This window comes from Myxocyprinus asiaticus, chromosome 6 (genome assembly GCF_019703515.2).
Source record: "Myxocyprinus asiaticus isolate MX2 ecotype Aquarium Trade chromosome 6, UBuf_Myxa_2, whole genome shotgun sequence".
NCBI lineage: Eukaryota > Metazoa > Chordata > Actinopteri > Cypriniformes > Catostomidae > Myxocyprinus > Myxocyprinus asiaticus.
In genome coordinates, this window is record NC_059349.1 from 10,851,345 (window position 1) to 10,866,611 (window position 15,267).

At 37.5% G+C, this 15,267-nt stretch overlaps 1 protein-coding gene across 2 annotated transcripts in view; it reads right to left on the reverse strand.

The window, feature by feature from the left end:
* LOC127441947 (parathyroid hormone/parathyroid hormone-related peptide receptor-like) overlaps positions 1-15,267 on the reverse strand; it is a 123,005-nt gene that overhangs the window by 48,191 nt on the left and 59,547 nt on the right. For both annotated transcript variants that reach the window (XM_051699543.1, XM_051699542.1), the window contains exon 2: positions 4,977-5,079. In XM_051699543.1, the coding sequence (XP_051555503.1) occupies positions 4,977-5,079 (103 nt within the window). The remainder of the gene's footprint in view (positions 1-4,976; positions 5,080-15,267) is intronic.

The following is a 15,267-nucleotide window of genomic DNA, read 5'->3' on the forward strand; positions in this document are numbered from 1 at the left end:
CATTCTCTGTGGTAGCACAAAAGCATAAAATACATAAATAAACATCAAATACATGCCTAATGAACATTCTTGACTTCTCATTTTGTTGCACTAGGACTAAAAAGCTTTTTTGTCTTTGTTCAGAAGTAAAAAAAAAAAAAAAGAGAGAAATACATTTGAATTTGCCCAAAGGGTCCATTTTTTTCTGACAGTAAGCTAATTGCTTCAACAAAAGCATTGTGATTACGACTTCTGAACTAGCAATTAGGAATTTCCCAGGAGGACTTGAAGGCAGCATTTGAAATACAAACAATTCTCGTACTTGTTGTTCAATGACAATAGAGTGCAGCAGTGGACTGACCAATTTTTCAGCTGCCTTGGTCCTTGAGGTATTTTTCCTATTCATTTTTTTAATGGCATTTCAAAAAATTCTTTAATAAGAACTTTAAGCCATGAACCAAAACATTCAGCTCTGGGATGAATTGCAATAATAACTTTGATTTCTTTTTTCTTTCTTTCATTTTTTAACGTCATGCCAGCTTCTATGGCTATATTCATGGTGAAAGCCAGTTTAGTTATTCAAGAGTAAAACTAAAAAAGGTGTTTAAGATTTATTTTTTCTAAAAACCTTAAAACTACATTTGGATTTACTTGGTTAAAAACCTTTTCAAAAGTGTCAACAGAATAATACAGTTTCCTCAAGTGTGTAGAAGCGTTACAGTCCAGTAAGACATGTTTAATGGATAGTGGGCTCTGACAGGATGGGCACTTTGGTGAATTTTCTCCAGATAGTAAAAATTGTTGTGTGAGTCTTGCGTGTCCTATCCGGCATCGAGTGTAAGTGACTTGATCCCAACGATTATTAAAAGGAAATTCATGTCTTGTCCCAACAACAGGATTTATTTCCTGTAATTTGTTGGTTAAACTTTGATCCCATTCTGACTGCCATTTGTTTTTAGTGTATATGTTTAATGTTGGTTTTAGGTCTGTGAATGGAATAGAGCATTTTACTGGTTCTGAGGATAATGCATCTTTGGCAGCTCTATCTGCTTGTTCATTTCCAGACATTCCTGAGTGGCCAGGTACCCAGCAGAAAATAATACTAAAATTCTTTGATTCCAGAGATGACACTTTGTTTAAAATCTTCACAATCTTCACACCGTTGGTGCTGGAGTGGCTCCCAGACCTAGAGAGTTGTGTATATCTGCAATCATTTTATTGACTGGTCTAAATCTCATAAAGCTGAGATGATATTATTATTATTATTATTATTATTACTACTACTACTACTGCTGCTACTACTACTACTACTACTATTATTATTGTTATTATTATTATTATTATTATTATTATTACTACTGCTACTACAACTATTATTATTACTATGATTGTTTCAAATTGTCCTGATATCTATCTATCACTCAGTGAGTTTATATATATATATATATATAATTTTTTCTTATATGTGTGTGTATATATATGTGTGTCATTGGTCTCTTTGTGTAAGCTGCTATGTCTTGTTAATTTGTGTGTTTTGTTCAATAAAATAAAAAAAAAATAAAAAAAATATTCAAGATTGTTGGGTGATCGGTTCTTATAGACTCCAATGCTTCCAGACATGATTTAGAATCAGTTATCATTAAAAAGCATTACTGTGGAACAGTCTCAATGAACTTCAGTGCTAGTAATAAAGCATTTGCCTCTGCAGTAAAAACTGAACTTTGGTCCGGGATGCAGATGCCTTGACACAGTTGACTTGTTGCAAAGGCTGCTGCCACTTGATTTCCAGATTTGGATCCATCTGTATATATTGGGATATGTTGTGGGAACACTGCTCTTATATCCAGGAATTGTTAGTCAAATTCATTTGGATGAGTTTTTGATTTTTGGTTTCTCGTTAAATCCAGATGGATTTTGGGCTATTTGAGATCCCATGGGGGGATTTCGCAAAAATGTGTCTGCTCCAGAATATTTAGATCCACTTTCAGATTCTCCAGATGGGTTTTTACATGTAGCCCAAATGGATGAATGTGACTTGGTTTTCTTTCATATAGTATTGAATGTTGAGTTGAGAAAACTACTGGATAGGCTGGATTTTCTTTATTTGTTTTCAGTTTGATTGCATAGTGTAGGGTCAGCTTTAGGTGTCTGATTTCCAAGGAAGTTTCATTGGCTTCCACATATAAACTTTGAATTGGTGATGTTCTGTATGCTCCTAAGGCCATACGAATACCTTGGTGGTGAACAGTATCTAGAAGTTGTATATATGATCTTCTGGCTGATCCATAAATGATGATTCCATAGTCCAGCTTTGAGCAAATCAAGGTTCTGTACAGATTCATAAGAGTTGAACTGTCTGCTCCCCATTTGGTTTTGGATAAAACCTTTAAAACGTTCATAGCTTTAAAACATTTCTTTTTCAATAATTTAATATGAGGGATAAAAGACAGCTTGCTATCAAAGTTGATACCAAGGAACCTGTTCTCTTTAACGACTTTGATGGGGACTCCGTCCATAAACAGCTCTGGTTCACTGTGCAGCGAATGGAGCTGACAGAAATGCATATACAGACAGTTTTTGTTTGTGAGAACTTGAAACCATTCTGAGTTGACCAGGAGTGCATTTTGTTTATCTTCAGTTGGATTTTTCACTCGATAGTATGCATGTACTTGCTTCTGTAGCAAATGCAGATGTCATCTACATATAAACTACAATGAACATCAGAACCAATGACTTTCGCAATGCTGTCTGTTTTAATACTAAAGACAGTTACTGATAGAATACTACCTTGAGGTACTCCAAGTTCTTGTTTATGTAGATTGGACAAGGTGTCCTACATAGGATAAGCAGGTATAGGAATGGATGGATGGATGCCGCCAAGTGATTCATAACTGTTAGTGTCCATTTGACCAAAGTAAGTTAATTGTTGTTGCTTTCCTCTCCAATTATGATATATTTAGTACACATTGCTTTTTTTAGCTCTATTAAATGTGTTATTTCTCCATAAAATAGTTTAACCACGAATAGAACACAGCCTAAATAAATGTGATTAGTACGCAGACATTTGCTATGAAAAAAATCATTCACTCGTTCACTCATTCTCTTTATAGTAATAGTAGAGAATAGGTAGTGATTTCAGGCTGTTCTGAAGTTGAACTACCCAATTAAAAGCTAAATGCCAGTTGGTTAAAATCACCTCTGATTGGTCAATAACATGTGGCAGCCACGAAAAGATAAAACTATATACAGTATATATATATCTTGTGGGGTGTGTGCAGCAAGCAGTCCTGCAAGATAATGAGGTAGAAGTCTTGTAAACGTGCTTGACAAGCACACTGAAAATGAATGGGGAGCTCACAGTTCCCACTTTCTGTGTAAAACCTTTATACACTGCTAATAGATTTTAATAAGTATATACAGAATACTGTATTTTTTTAAATTCTGTGACCCTGCTTCATTTAAACATGTGCCTTACCAGTCTGTACATGACATATTTCATTTTTAATTATTGGTGCAATAAATGTTAACGCATATTCCACGGTTTACATAACGTCTGTTTGTGTGTGTTTACATCAAGCCATAATGTTGCATTAGACAATATGTCCTTTATATATATTGGATCTATAATGCATCTAACATTTTTGAAAATAACTATAAATCGTCACAAAAGTATCAAATCAAATCGTATCGAATCGTGACCAAATTTCAGATTTCAAGATGCATGGTTAGGTAAAGAATCCAAATCAAATTTTATCTTATCGTTGTCAGTGCAAATTTTTGCACCCCTACCCTGCCTAGAGTGTATTTCCTGGTGTTTTCTGAAGGTAGGAGGCTGATGGGCAGCTGCCTGTTTTTCTTTTTTTAATGTCTTAAATAATGACATGTCAGATGGTGTAATAGAAACTAATGAGTTCTGTTGGGAGTGCCAACTTAATCAATGTCAGTTCATCTTAGCGTCAATGTGATTGGATGTGGTGTTCTACTGAATTGCAGTGAAGAAACTGCATGTCTTACACCACGTCCTAACCAGACGCAACGCGATAAGATTCCAGCTATTTGTCTGTCCACACCAGACACAACGCGACACCGCGATATTCATACACTAAAATGAGGATTATTGACAATAAAATGTAGAAATCAAAAGCAATCACAGACAGAACAGTGTGTTTATTGAATGCAACTCATTTTCTCACTGAAGCTCTGTAACGTTTTCTACGGCAAGCACCGAGGGGATAAATACACAATCACATACATACACAGGGCAAAGTTACTTTATGAATTGCATCCTTCTTCAGTCTGTTATGATTGTTTATGTTCACACGGTACTCCTGTTGTTATTTTGCCAATCTCCACGTAACAGGGAAGCGGAGAGAAAGTTGGAATGAGCCGGGATGTCTCCCCACTACCATTCTGTACCATGTGTGTGTGTGTAACAGAGCGCCGGCTAAAGAGAACGAGACCTCAAGCACAACATTCGGCAGGTGTGTGACACCCTCAGCCAAAATTTAAGTTGTTCTGAACTGGCTAATGAGATGCCGGCTTTAATATACTGCAATAAGAATAATTTTAGACCTATTTGTTGACTGTGCTGCCTGGTGCGACATTCAAAAATAGAAAGCCCTGTCGCTGTTGCTTGTTGTGTGTTGCGGCTGGTTAGGACAAAAACTCTGATTAACATGGAAAAGATACCTTTTATCGTGTGTCACAGAATCGCGTCTGGTTTAGGACATGGTGTCAGGCCTCACCCCAGCACACGTCCCCATGGAAACACACATATTGACAACTTCTCCGCTCATCAAAGGCGTCATTTCACCAAAGCTAAAATGACCTGGGGGTGAAGATAACTGCTCTCCAGGTAGTGTTCTGAGATGGTGGATGTATATTCAGCCCCGGTAAGATTAGTAGTGGATAATTCTGGATGCTGTCAGGGACCGTGAGGTCTTTCTTTCGATATTAAAAAAAAAAAAAAAAAAAAGAATAGATCCTTTACAACTCACCACCAATTTTATGTTTGGACTTGATCATTCGCTCACATTTCCGCTTTGCATTGAAGAGAAGATAGATTTGTTCTTCCTTTGTGAGGACATCATCAGCATCAACCTGTGAAGACACATAAAATAATATCACTAATCAGTGTCAGAAATTACGTTTTCCATTAAGGGGCAATATAGGACAGGGGCACATTAATCGGAGGTGCCAAAAGTGTCCATTTGTGCCTTCTGGTGGTAATTTTGCGAACGAGTTTCACGTGTGAGAATTTTACTTTTTACCGCTGCGTAAAACAATCATTCTGGTTGGATACCTACTTTATGTACTGTACATACGTGTTGTTGCAAGTACCTGCATTTAATTACATATGTAGTTACACTGTTAGCCTTACCCCTAACCCTAAACCTAACCCCTAACCCAACCCTTAACCCTAACCCTACTCCTAAACCCACCTGTACCTGAACCTCAATAGCAGTATGTGAATATTGTGAGGAATTTGCAGAACAACATGAAGTTACACAATAAGTACAGTGTATTATATGTATTTTAATGTTAGCACTTAGTAGATATTTTTCTTTATAAGGGCATATTCTTTTCTAACCATGTAAATACTGTACATTCTCTATGTGTCTTCCTTTTATGTTAAGTACTTGGATGTTATCAGTTTCACAACATAGATAGGGAATGTATTACTACTTGTCTATAAAATTCAATCAACATTAATTTGTTATAATATGCGATAATAATTGGCCTAGAAAAAGCTTTTAAAATAATAAACAGAGTAATTCCTTTTGAATTTCAGGGCATTTGTTGTCTAATTCCCTGGGTCATTTCTGACCCAGTCCCTGATGGTCTTTTCAATCATGAAGTAATAAAACATGTGGCAATTGTTTTCAATAAGCTTATAGAATTGTACTGTGAATATACATTTAATTTGCTGTCCCTTGTGCATTGAGGTCACTATTATAGCATTATTTTCATTCACTGAAACATTTTGTTACTATAGATACTATACATAATTGATGATTAATTACTCGTGATCGAGTTTAAACACAATCACATATACTGAAAAAAAGCACAATGTAAATACATGTATTAACCAAATAATTGTTTAAAAATGTATTATATTTTATAAAACAATAGCATCATGTAATAAAAATTTGTTTTTGGCATGCTATCTCTTGTGATCTGTTTGATGTGATGAAAGTTTTTTTTTTTTTTCATTAAGCAAATTAAAAATGTCAGAATGATTAAGCAAAATCAGTTTAGCCCATACTCATGTCACAATGATGAAAAGTGACAGGGGTGACATTACAAACCTTTTCAGCTTGGCTCATTAATATTAATAAGGTAATGTAAGGTTCGCCTAGTAGTCCTAACTCATGTTAGGTAATATACTGTATACTTAATATCAGTAATTTTTATTTTGTGAGCAATGACAAAAGCACATATTTTGTTCCACTGATGATGTATAGACCCCACAGCACCCTCATATATCAACGAGACACTTAGGGGGCTTTCACAGTGGGCACGTTTGCTGCAGTCCGATTCCGAGTGCGATTGTTCCCGGTGCGCCCCGCAGCTTTGGTCTGGTTTCACACTCACTTTATTCTATCAAACCCCGGTCCATTTGCGTTCATCTTACATCATCACAAACACGCATGGAGAACACACCGCGACTCATCGTACTTTTTGTTTCGTCGTTATGCACAGCAGAGTGAACAACAACTGCGTATATATGCGCTTCATGGTGTAACTCATCAGATGTCCTGGAGAAGGCAGCTTGCTGCTGCTCGCAAACGGCGTTTTTTGAGGAGACAGCTGACTGCAAGTAATTCATTTGCACCTTTGTTTACACTGCACACTTACGCTCGTGTCCACGGTGAAGTTATCGCCACTGTCATCTCCTATTATACCCTATATTTATAACCTATAATAGTATTTATATATAGTATTTATAAGGTGTACAGATAGACAGACATATGTCGTCATCAGCTAAAACGCATACGCTAGGTTACTCCTGAACGAGTGCGCACCCGAGTCCGAGTTGCTTTCACATGCACGCGAATCGCGCTACAGTTCCACTGCAACCGAATTCAGACCACCTCCTACAGGTAGTCTCGGGTTCGGTACCGCGGTGCGCTGCCCGGTCCACATGACAGCTTTCACATTACCAATTTTTCATGCGAACCATGCTGTGTTTTGAACTAAACTGCCAATGTGAAAGCAACCTTATAAAACTTGAAACTCTGAATAAATCCAACAATTTTTTATCTGTCTTAACATCAGTGCATAGTCCACTCCAACAAAGGCTTTTGCCAAGTAAATAAAAAGAACAATGTGATGTGATCACAATTTCTCTATAATTCTTGTATTTTGTCTTTCCACAGGATCTTTTTTAACTAAAATACCTCATTTTATACCTCTTTAAATCCACCCAGTCACAAGGGTGCAATTAAACTCAAAATAGATGAAGTGATCATTAGTGTTAGCATAAATCTTTAGTGAGAGATTGGACAAGAACTAAAGATTTATTGCTATGTCAAAGCATTAGACTAGTGGTTAGAGCATGAGTTCAATACACCTTGAGCTGTGGTGCTCACGTGGTGGCACAAGTTTAATTCTGGCTTGCGTCATTTCTTAATCTCGTTCTCCCCATCTTTTCCTGTAATTTTCTACTGTCTATATCAATGAAATTGCAAAACTAAAAACAGATGCATCAGTGTATATCTTCTAAACCATTTGACGAATAAAAAGTCTTTATATATATAAAATCTAATATATATTTATAATATATATATATATATATATATATATATATATATATATATATATATATATATTATTATTATTATTATTATTATTATTATTATTATTTTGTTATGAGCATCACAAGCAAGAGCATGTTGGTCGGCCATCTTAACCAGCAAAGTTCTGCTGCCTCACCAACTAGTCCAGCACAAAACCAGCACTATTCAGCAAAAACAAGGCGGGGCCAGCATAGAAATTCCTGGTGGTCTCTTCAGCAGCAACATAATCTCATCCTTTATAAGTGGATGATTCTTGGTCAGAATGAGCTGCAATGCGGACCAGACTTTATTCTTATTTTTAAACATTTGGCTATCCGAGACTATATTAACAGTACAAAAGGATCCTATCCAGATTTGAGCTTGAAAACTTACACTAATTAAGACATCTGACAACAAAAGCTATAATTTTGAGAGAACCACACAATTAATATTATCATAATTTACCTTAACCAAAAGAATGTGTGTTATTTATAGATTAAAAAAAAAAGGTTTTACAAGGCTGGAAAAGGCTGTGAGAGCAATAGCACGTCACATGTTAATACTCTGATAAACCACAGCTTCCACAGCCTTTATACACACAGTTAATTAAATCAACTTATACGCAATCACAAAATACATTAAATGCGGGGGATTTACATATACTTTCTAGTACACTGTTAGCCTTGCTGCTTATCAGCTCAAATGAATATCTCTTACACAGTGACACAGAGAAAATTAACCTTGTATGTATTTGATAGGAGTCTGTCAACAGTGATTGCATCCAGCTGAGTTCTGGTTACGACATAGCTCATCATAAATCCATTTAGATTTCAGAGAAGTGCCTTGAAAGACCTGGATGGAATTGCAATTGTATGCATTCACTAACTATAGTCTTTAAAGGAATAGTTCACCCAAATATGAAAATTCTGTAACCATATTGCTGGCTGCGCTTTATATATATATATATATATAATTGTTTAATGGAGTTTGCGGTGTGAACGTCACTCTTTATTTTTGTCTGTGTACAATGAATTGAAATACTATGGGTGCATCAAATATTATTAGGCGTTACATGTGTGACATGCTTAATGGTCTTTAAGACATTATTCAAGAGACATGAGTAAACAGGCTCATGTATAAACATGAAAATCTGATGGACTTGCACTGACATGCATTACCACTCATTTTAGGCATTAAATCAGTATTTGCTTTTTTCGTCTCAAAGCTTTCAGCTTTTACTGTACACGTCAGTCAGCACATTATACTTGTGTCAGCAGAGTAGCCAGGCAGGGTTTCGTTAAATTAAAAACGCAATATGTTTTCAAATGGCCCGGCCAAAATTAATGAAATGAATAGTCTCTCTTTTATCTTACGACTGAAAGGTTGAGTGACTCTCAACTCAAATGTGCACTGCCATGTTTGTATATGATAATGAGATGAGCATCTCATAGGCAATTTTATTTTTTTAATTTGGAAGTTCCAGAATAGCATAAAGCTGGAAAAATCGAAGCAGCTAAATTCATAATAGAAGAACACAGCAGAAAAATCTATTACTCCTTGGATGAGGGGGGAAAGTAGTGAAGGAATGCTTTTAAATACCTGAAATATGATCTATTTTCAAAAAATATCTTGGACTGAGAGTAAAAGGGAAATGTCATTAAAAAGAGATTTGATTGAGACATATTTGTTGGAATATTAAAACATTAAAAGACCTAAATATCTAGATATCCTTTAAAGGATTTTGAGAAATCTCATTACAACAGCATCAGAGCTGTGGAAACAGAGGAACTGTCCAATCTGAACACTAATTTTAACACACAAGAATGTGTCTTTTTTTTTTTTTTTACCAGTTGTGAAGATGCTAAGGTATGGTCTGACAAAAACTGAGACCAAACCTGTGTTGTTTCATTTCCTTCTTTGAATGGATTTGAGGTGAATGGCACAGGCCATCCGATTCTGAAACATTTGTAGTAATTTTATTAATGTAGTCCTAACCCTAACCCTAACCTTAACCCTTAAGCCCCGTTTACACCGCTAGCGACATTGTCGCTTGATGTCGCTAGTCGTTTACTGTATGTCGCTTTGTAGTGTGCGTTCCAACTGCTGTCGCTCTAACATTATTGGTGGACTGCACAACTGGCCATAGCTTTTGAAATTATTATCACAGATGAGACATATTGCCGGTAAAACTTAGATACCAATCTAACTTGACAAGGAATCATTTGTTTTGCCACTAAAAATGTATATTCTGCTGTGGAGAGTGTTTTTATATAAACTGCAGCAGTGCTCAATGCACCATATCATGGACAAGTAGCCAAGCCAACATAATGATTAAATATAATTCTTCATTATTTTCATTTTGTAAACAATAGTGTGGAAAATATGCCTTGAACATCTTTAACTAGATTTTTACTGTTTTTTATTACATTTTGAATGTGGTTTGCAACTTCAAAACCTTTTTTTTTTTTTTTTTTTGCAATATACCACCCAGCTCTACTCAAAGTTTTTAATATCAGTTATGTACATTGGGGTGTTCTGTGTTATATTTGATGTAGTTTAGTTAATGTTTATTACATTATTTTAATTTCACATGTGTTCCCCTGACACTGAGCACTGACTCTACACTGATGAACTTCATGTCATCATGTGCCCTTCTGTAATTTCTACAGTGATTAACAATACATTATTAAGTGAAAAGCAGATTTTTACAGTTTCAGAAGGTTAATATCAAGTTTATCATTTAATAATATAAACTACGATAATGCACCGTAAAATATACAGGCATCAAAATTACATCCCGTAAAGCCTGAAACGTGGTTACCGTATTTTTTACATTGAATTTCTGGCAACCACAGCTGCCAGTTTTTTACCGTAAATTTAACAGGATTTATTTTTTACAGTGTAGGTGTCTTTACATTCCATTATAATTGAGGTTCTGTTTAGATATACACTCACTGAGCACTTTATTAGGAACACTATGGACCTAATAAAGTGCCCGACGTGGTCCTCTGCTGTTGTAGCCCAGCCGCTTCAAGGTTCGACGTGTTGTGCATTCTGAGATGCTATTCTGCTCACTACATTTGTACAGAGCAGTTATCTGAGTTACCGTAGCCTTTCTGTCAGCTCAAACCAGTCTGGGCTGCGTTTCCCAAAAACAATCAATCTTTGCGGTTAAGAGCGTTTTCTACGAGCAATTTTACGAACGTTCGTTATTTTTTACACGCGAGGATGCACTTTAAGTGCTACTTAAGAGAGTTGCTGTCCATACACGAGAAGTGCTGAAATGTGACCATATAGTGCTGTTTGTCTTCATTATAACTTATTTCCTTATATATATTTGTGCGTAACTTTAAAATTATTTGTAATTTACTTCACAATTATTTTTTTTTTAAATATGCTCTTAAATATTCGATCTAACTACACATTTACATATTGTTTTTACAATAATTTTGTGCAGAACGATCTTTTTCTTTTACACAATCTGCTTCCATAATCAGGTGTGCATGTGTAATATTTCATTTTCACCATTTCCTCCCGATATAAAAGCTTCCAGGATTAGTGAAGACAGTGGAGGACCTGTGTATGATCCTGCTAATGACAAACAATTATTGAATATTACGAGGTTCAACATTTTACCGCGTAGCGCAAAATAAGGAGACGTTTGGAAGATGCGCTTTAGGAAAATTCACCAATAAAGCAGAGGTCTGCTCTTTACTCCCAAAAGTGATAACTTAGACAGCAGTGCTGCATGTGCAGTGCACAACTTGTAGTGCTGGCGAGAGAGCCTTTGGGTGTCAGAGAAGAAGTTAGATTACGATCTACTTAAGCTTACGATGCTTTTGGGAAATGAGGCATGGCCATTCTCCATTGACCTCTCTCATCAACAAGGCGTTTCTGTCCCCAGAACTGGATGTTTTTTGTTTTTGGCACCATTCTGAGTAAACTCTAGTGACAGCTCCCAGTAGATCAGCAGTTACAGCAGTGTTTCCCATTAATTACCCGCCACAGTCTAATTTGTCCCACCACAGTTTCATAATGAACCGAAAATATTTGTACACTTCTCATAAGAACAAAAAGATCTCTAACATTGTGTTTTGCGCCGTTGCTTCGGCAAAGCATCTCTCACTCCCAGTCAGTCACTACAGACTACTGAAATGTTGGTATTGTGATAATGTATAGCCTTTATTGTACATGTACATCTAACATGATAAAAAAGTAGATCACATTCCATAGAACTATGAGCATCCCTGCTGTTAATGGTGGCAATGGAGGCTTTTCTTTATTTGACTACCATACATAATATAAAATAATTACCATATGACAATAGCCTCCTCCCCTACAGTGCAGTTTACATTTCTGTCACAGAGAATTGAGTTGATTGCATAGGTAACCTATTAGGTTCGACATTGGTCATAATTTTAGAAAAATATACAACATAAACCTTGACATTTTAATTTTTTATTTGGACATGGGCAAATAATTTTTTTACTTGGACAAGTGAATGACCAATTTACTTGTCCGGAGGACAAGCACATGACAATGCTTAATGTGGAGCCCTGGCTCAAATGTATGCTCTAGTCTATTTTGTGCTTTGACCATTTGTGAACTGCGTTAAACTCCATCTCGTTTACCATGATTTGTGGGTGTGAATTTTTTGCCGTGTCATCACCATTCATATCTATACAACCAATATCTTTATGATTAAATTACTACTAGAGCACAAAATTGTTTACAAGAGCACAAAGTTCTTCATAGATCTAGCCTCTTAATTTTGTTCTCAAATTGCACCAGACTGATGACCCCCCTAGAGTGTCCGAGATCCACCCACCATAGTCTCACAAAATCCTGTGGGAAACACTGTACAGAAATACTCAAACTCATACCACAGTCTAATCACTGAGATTTTCCCCAATCTGATGGTTGATGTGAGAATTAACTGAAGCTCCTGACCCGTATTTGCTGATTTTATGCATTGCACTGCTGCCACATGATTGGCTGATTAGGTAATCACTTGAATAAGTAGGTGTACAGGTGTTCCTAATAAAGTGCTCAGTGAGCGTACAAGACAATAGGGCTGTCCTATTTTTGTTTTGTTTTGTTTTTTGTCTTGTTTTTCAGTTAATATAGAAAATCCTCCTCCTTGTTCCACCAACCTCTCACTTTCCTGAAGTAGCACTAGAAGACCAGACATGCCTGTGAATCATCAAGATTAAATTGGGGCCAGCCAACCAAAATTGTCTGCTTAGTGGCAATCACGGGCTGCTTCACAGCATCTTTTCCAGTGCTTTTTTACCCCGTCTAAATCAGGCTGTGGATTTCTGGAGCTTATTACTGTCACCCAAATCTTCAACCGCAAATTTCTATCCATCAATATTTTCTCTTCTCTAAAGTATGAAGGTAAAGGGAAGTCATATTTTGGGCACTAAAAGGGGGTACAGAGGAAAGACATTTATGGTTACGCATAGTAAACAACCACAAATGGAACAACATTTTGCCACAGGCAAATATGGGATAGATACAACTTGTTTGCTGTTCTGGATGGGGCAATATAGAATATTCCAGAATCCAATCCAAACAGGTGAGGTTAGAAGACTAAGATATAAATTTGCTCTGTATTGACGTAATGTAATGCAGAGGCTGTGCCAGTCACAAACAGGGCACAAAGGACATATTTAACAAAAAATACATTAGCAAAAACCAAAGCAAATAGGGAGAAGGTTTACCCACAGATATGTTTTTAAATATAGATACATGTTACAATGTCATGCTTACATAGTAAATGATGAAGATTTTTTTACTGCGATTAAGTGTGCTTTGACCATATCCAGGCAACAAAAGTGATCTCTCAGGGGGAATTCACTTGGAAGAAACTGCTATTGTCTAGAGTCATCTGCACTGTTTTAGCAACCGATTCACTAAAGCTGCAAATTAGTTAATGGCACAAACACGCCTACAAAATTAGCACTGATTGCACTGGGAAGTGTGGCCTGTTAAAAAACAAAATCAACATGATCACACAGGAAATCAACAAAATCGACATGTTACATCTGGAAGTAACCTGAAATGAACCTGATTTCTGAGAAGAGCCATCCCCATCAGACATTTTTGCAATAATTCAAGTGTGTTTTACCTTTTTCTGTGGTGCAAGTGACCAACTGAACAACCTGCTGGTTGCATTTTTGCTCTAAAATTTAATTTTTACTCCACTGATGGTTAGGTTTAGGGTTTGGATTAGGATGTATGGGTAATAAAATATGCATTCCTGTTGTCTGTCTTACATCATTTATGACTAAAAATACAACTTGCTTTTGGTGCCACTCTGTGGAATATTTTACCCGGAAACGTCCTGGTTACTTGCGTAACCTCCTTTCCCTGATGGAGGGAACGAGACGTTGTGTCGATGTAGTGACTCTAGGTGTCACTCTTGGGAGCCTGAAATATCTCTGGTCTTTGATAAAAGGCCAATGAAAATTGGCGAGTGGTATTTGCATACCACTCCCCCGGACATACTGGTATAAAAGGAGCTGGTATGCAACCACTCATTCAGGTTTTGTGCTGAGGAGCCGAGACAAGGTCCCAGCCATTTCAGCGGGTAGTTCAGCATTGTGGCAGGAGGGACACAATGTTTCGTTCCCTCCATCAGGGAACGGAGGTTACGCAAGTAACCAGGACGTTCCCTATCTGTCACTCACTTGACGTTGTGTCGATGTAGTGACACTAGGGGTCCCTATACAAAACACCACAACTGGCTGAACTGTGTTACGTGAACTGGCGGTGTGTGACGGGCAGACCACTGTGTGCCTCGTAGCTAGTGCACCAGGCCGACATGTAACCTCCCCCAACGCTGTTATGAGTGTCGAACGGCCCTTTGGGGACAAGTCGACTGACCAAAAGATAGAGACAGGCTAGCCCAGTCGTGGCCTCTTATCCTCTTTTTTTCTCTCCCCCCCAAAAAAAGGAATTAACTGACTGGGGCCACCAGGTCTACGTCGGGGGGGTGTCCCTCCCAAGGAGAAGACACCGCGGAGACCACACCCCGCCCGGGGGGGGGTGTATTTTGAGTGGAAATACGTCACATGGTCTTGCCGAGCTTTGTCGGAAGTATGTCATGTGGAGAAGTCCCATGGTAGGTCCTACCCTATGGGGGAGGAGTTTCTACAAACATGGTGACTGGGGCAGAGGGGCCTCTGCCCAAGGAAGACGCAGTTCACCAACAGGGAAACAAATTAGCAGAAGATATATTTTGCATGGGGTTACCTATGGGGAACCAACACATGCGGAGCACCTACCCCAGTATAGGGCTTAGTTAGCACATGTACTGGGCCAGCAGTGAGTTTCTCCGTGAACTCGTCTGCCACAGGGCTCAGAGGAAATCATCCAGGGAACACAGTTTGTGAACACTACTGGGAGTCAACAGCGCACGTCTTCAGCTCAGGGGAGGTGAAATGCGCTATGCACAAGCGATACACCCAACCAGCTGTCCCGCACTTACCTACTTGTGCCTGCCACT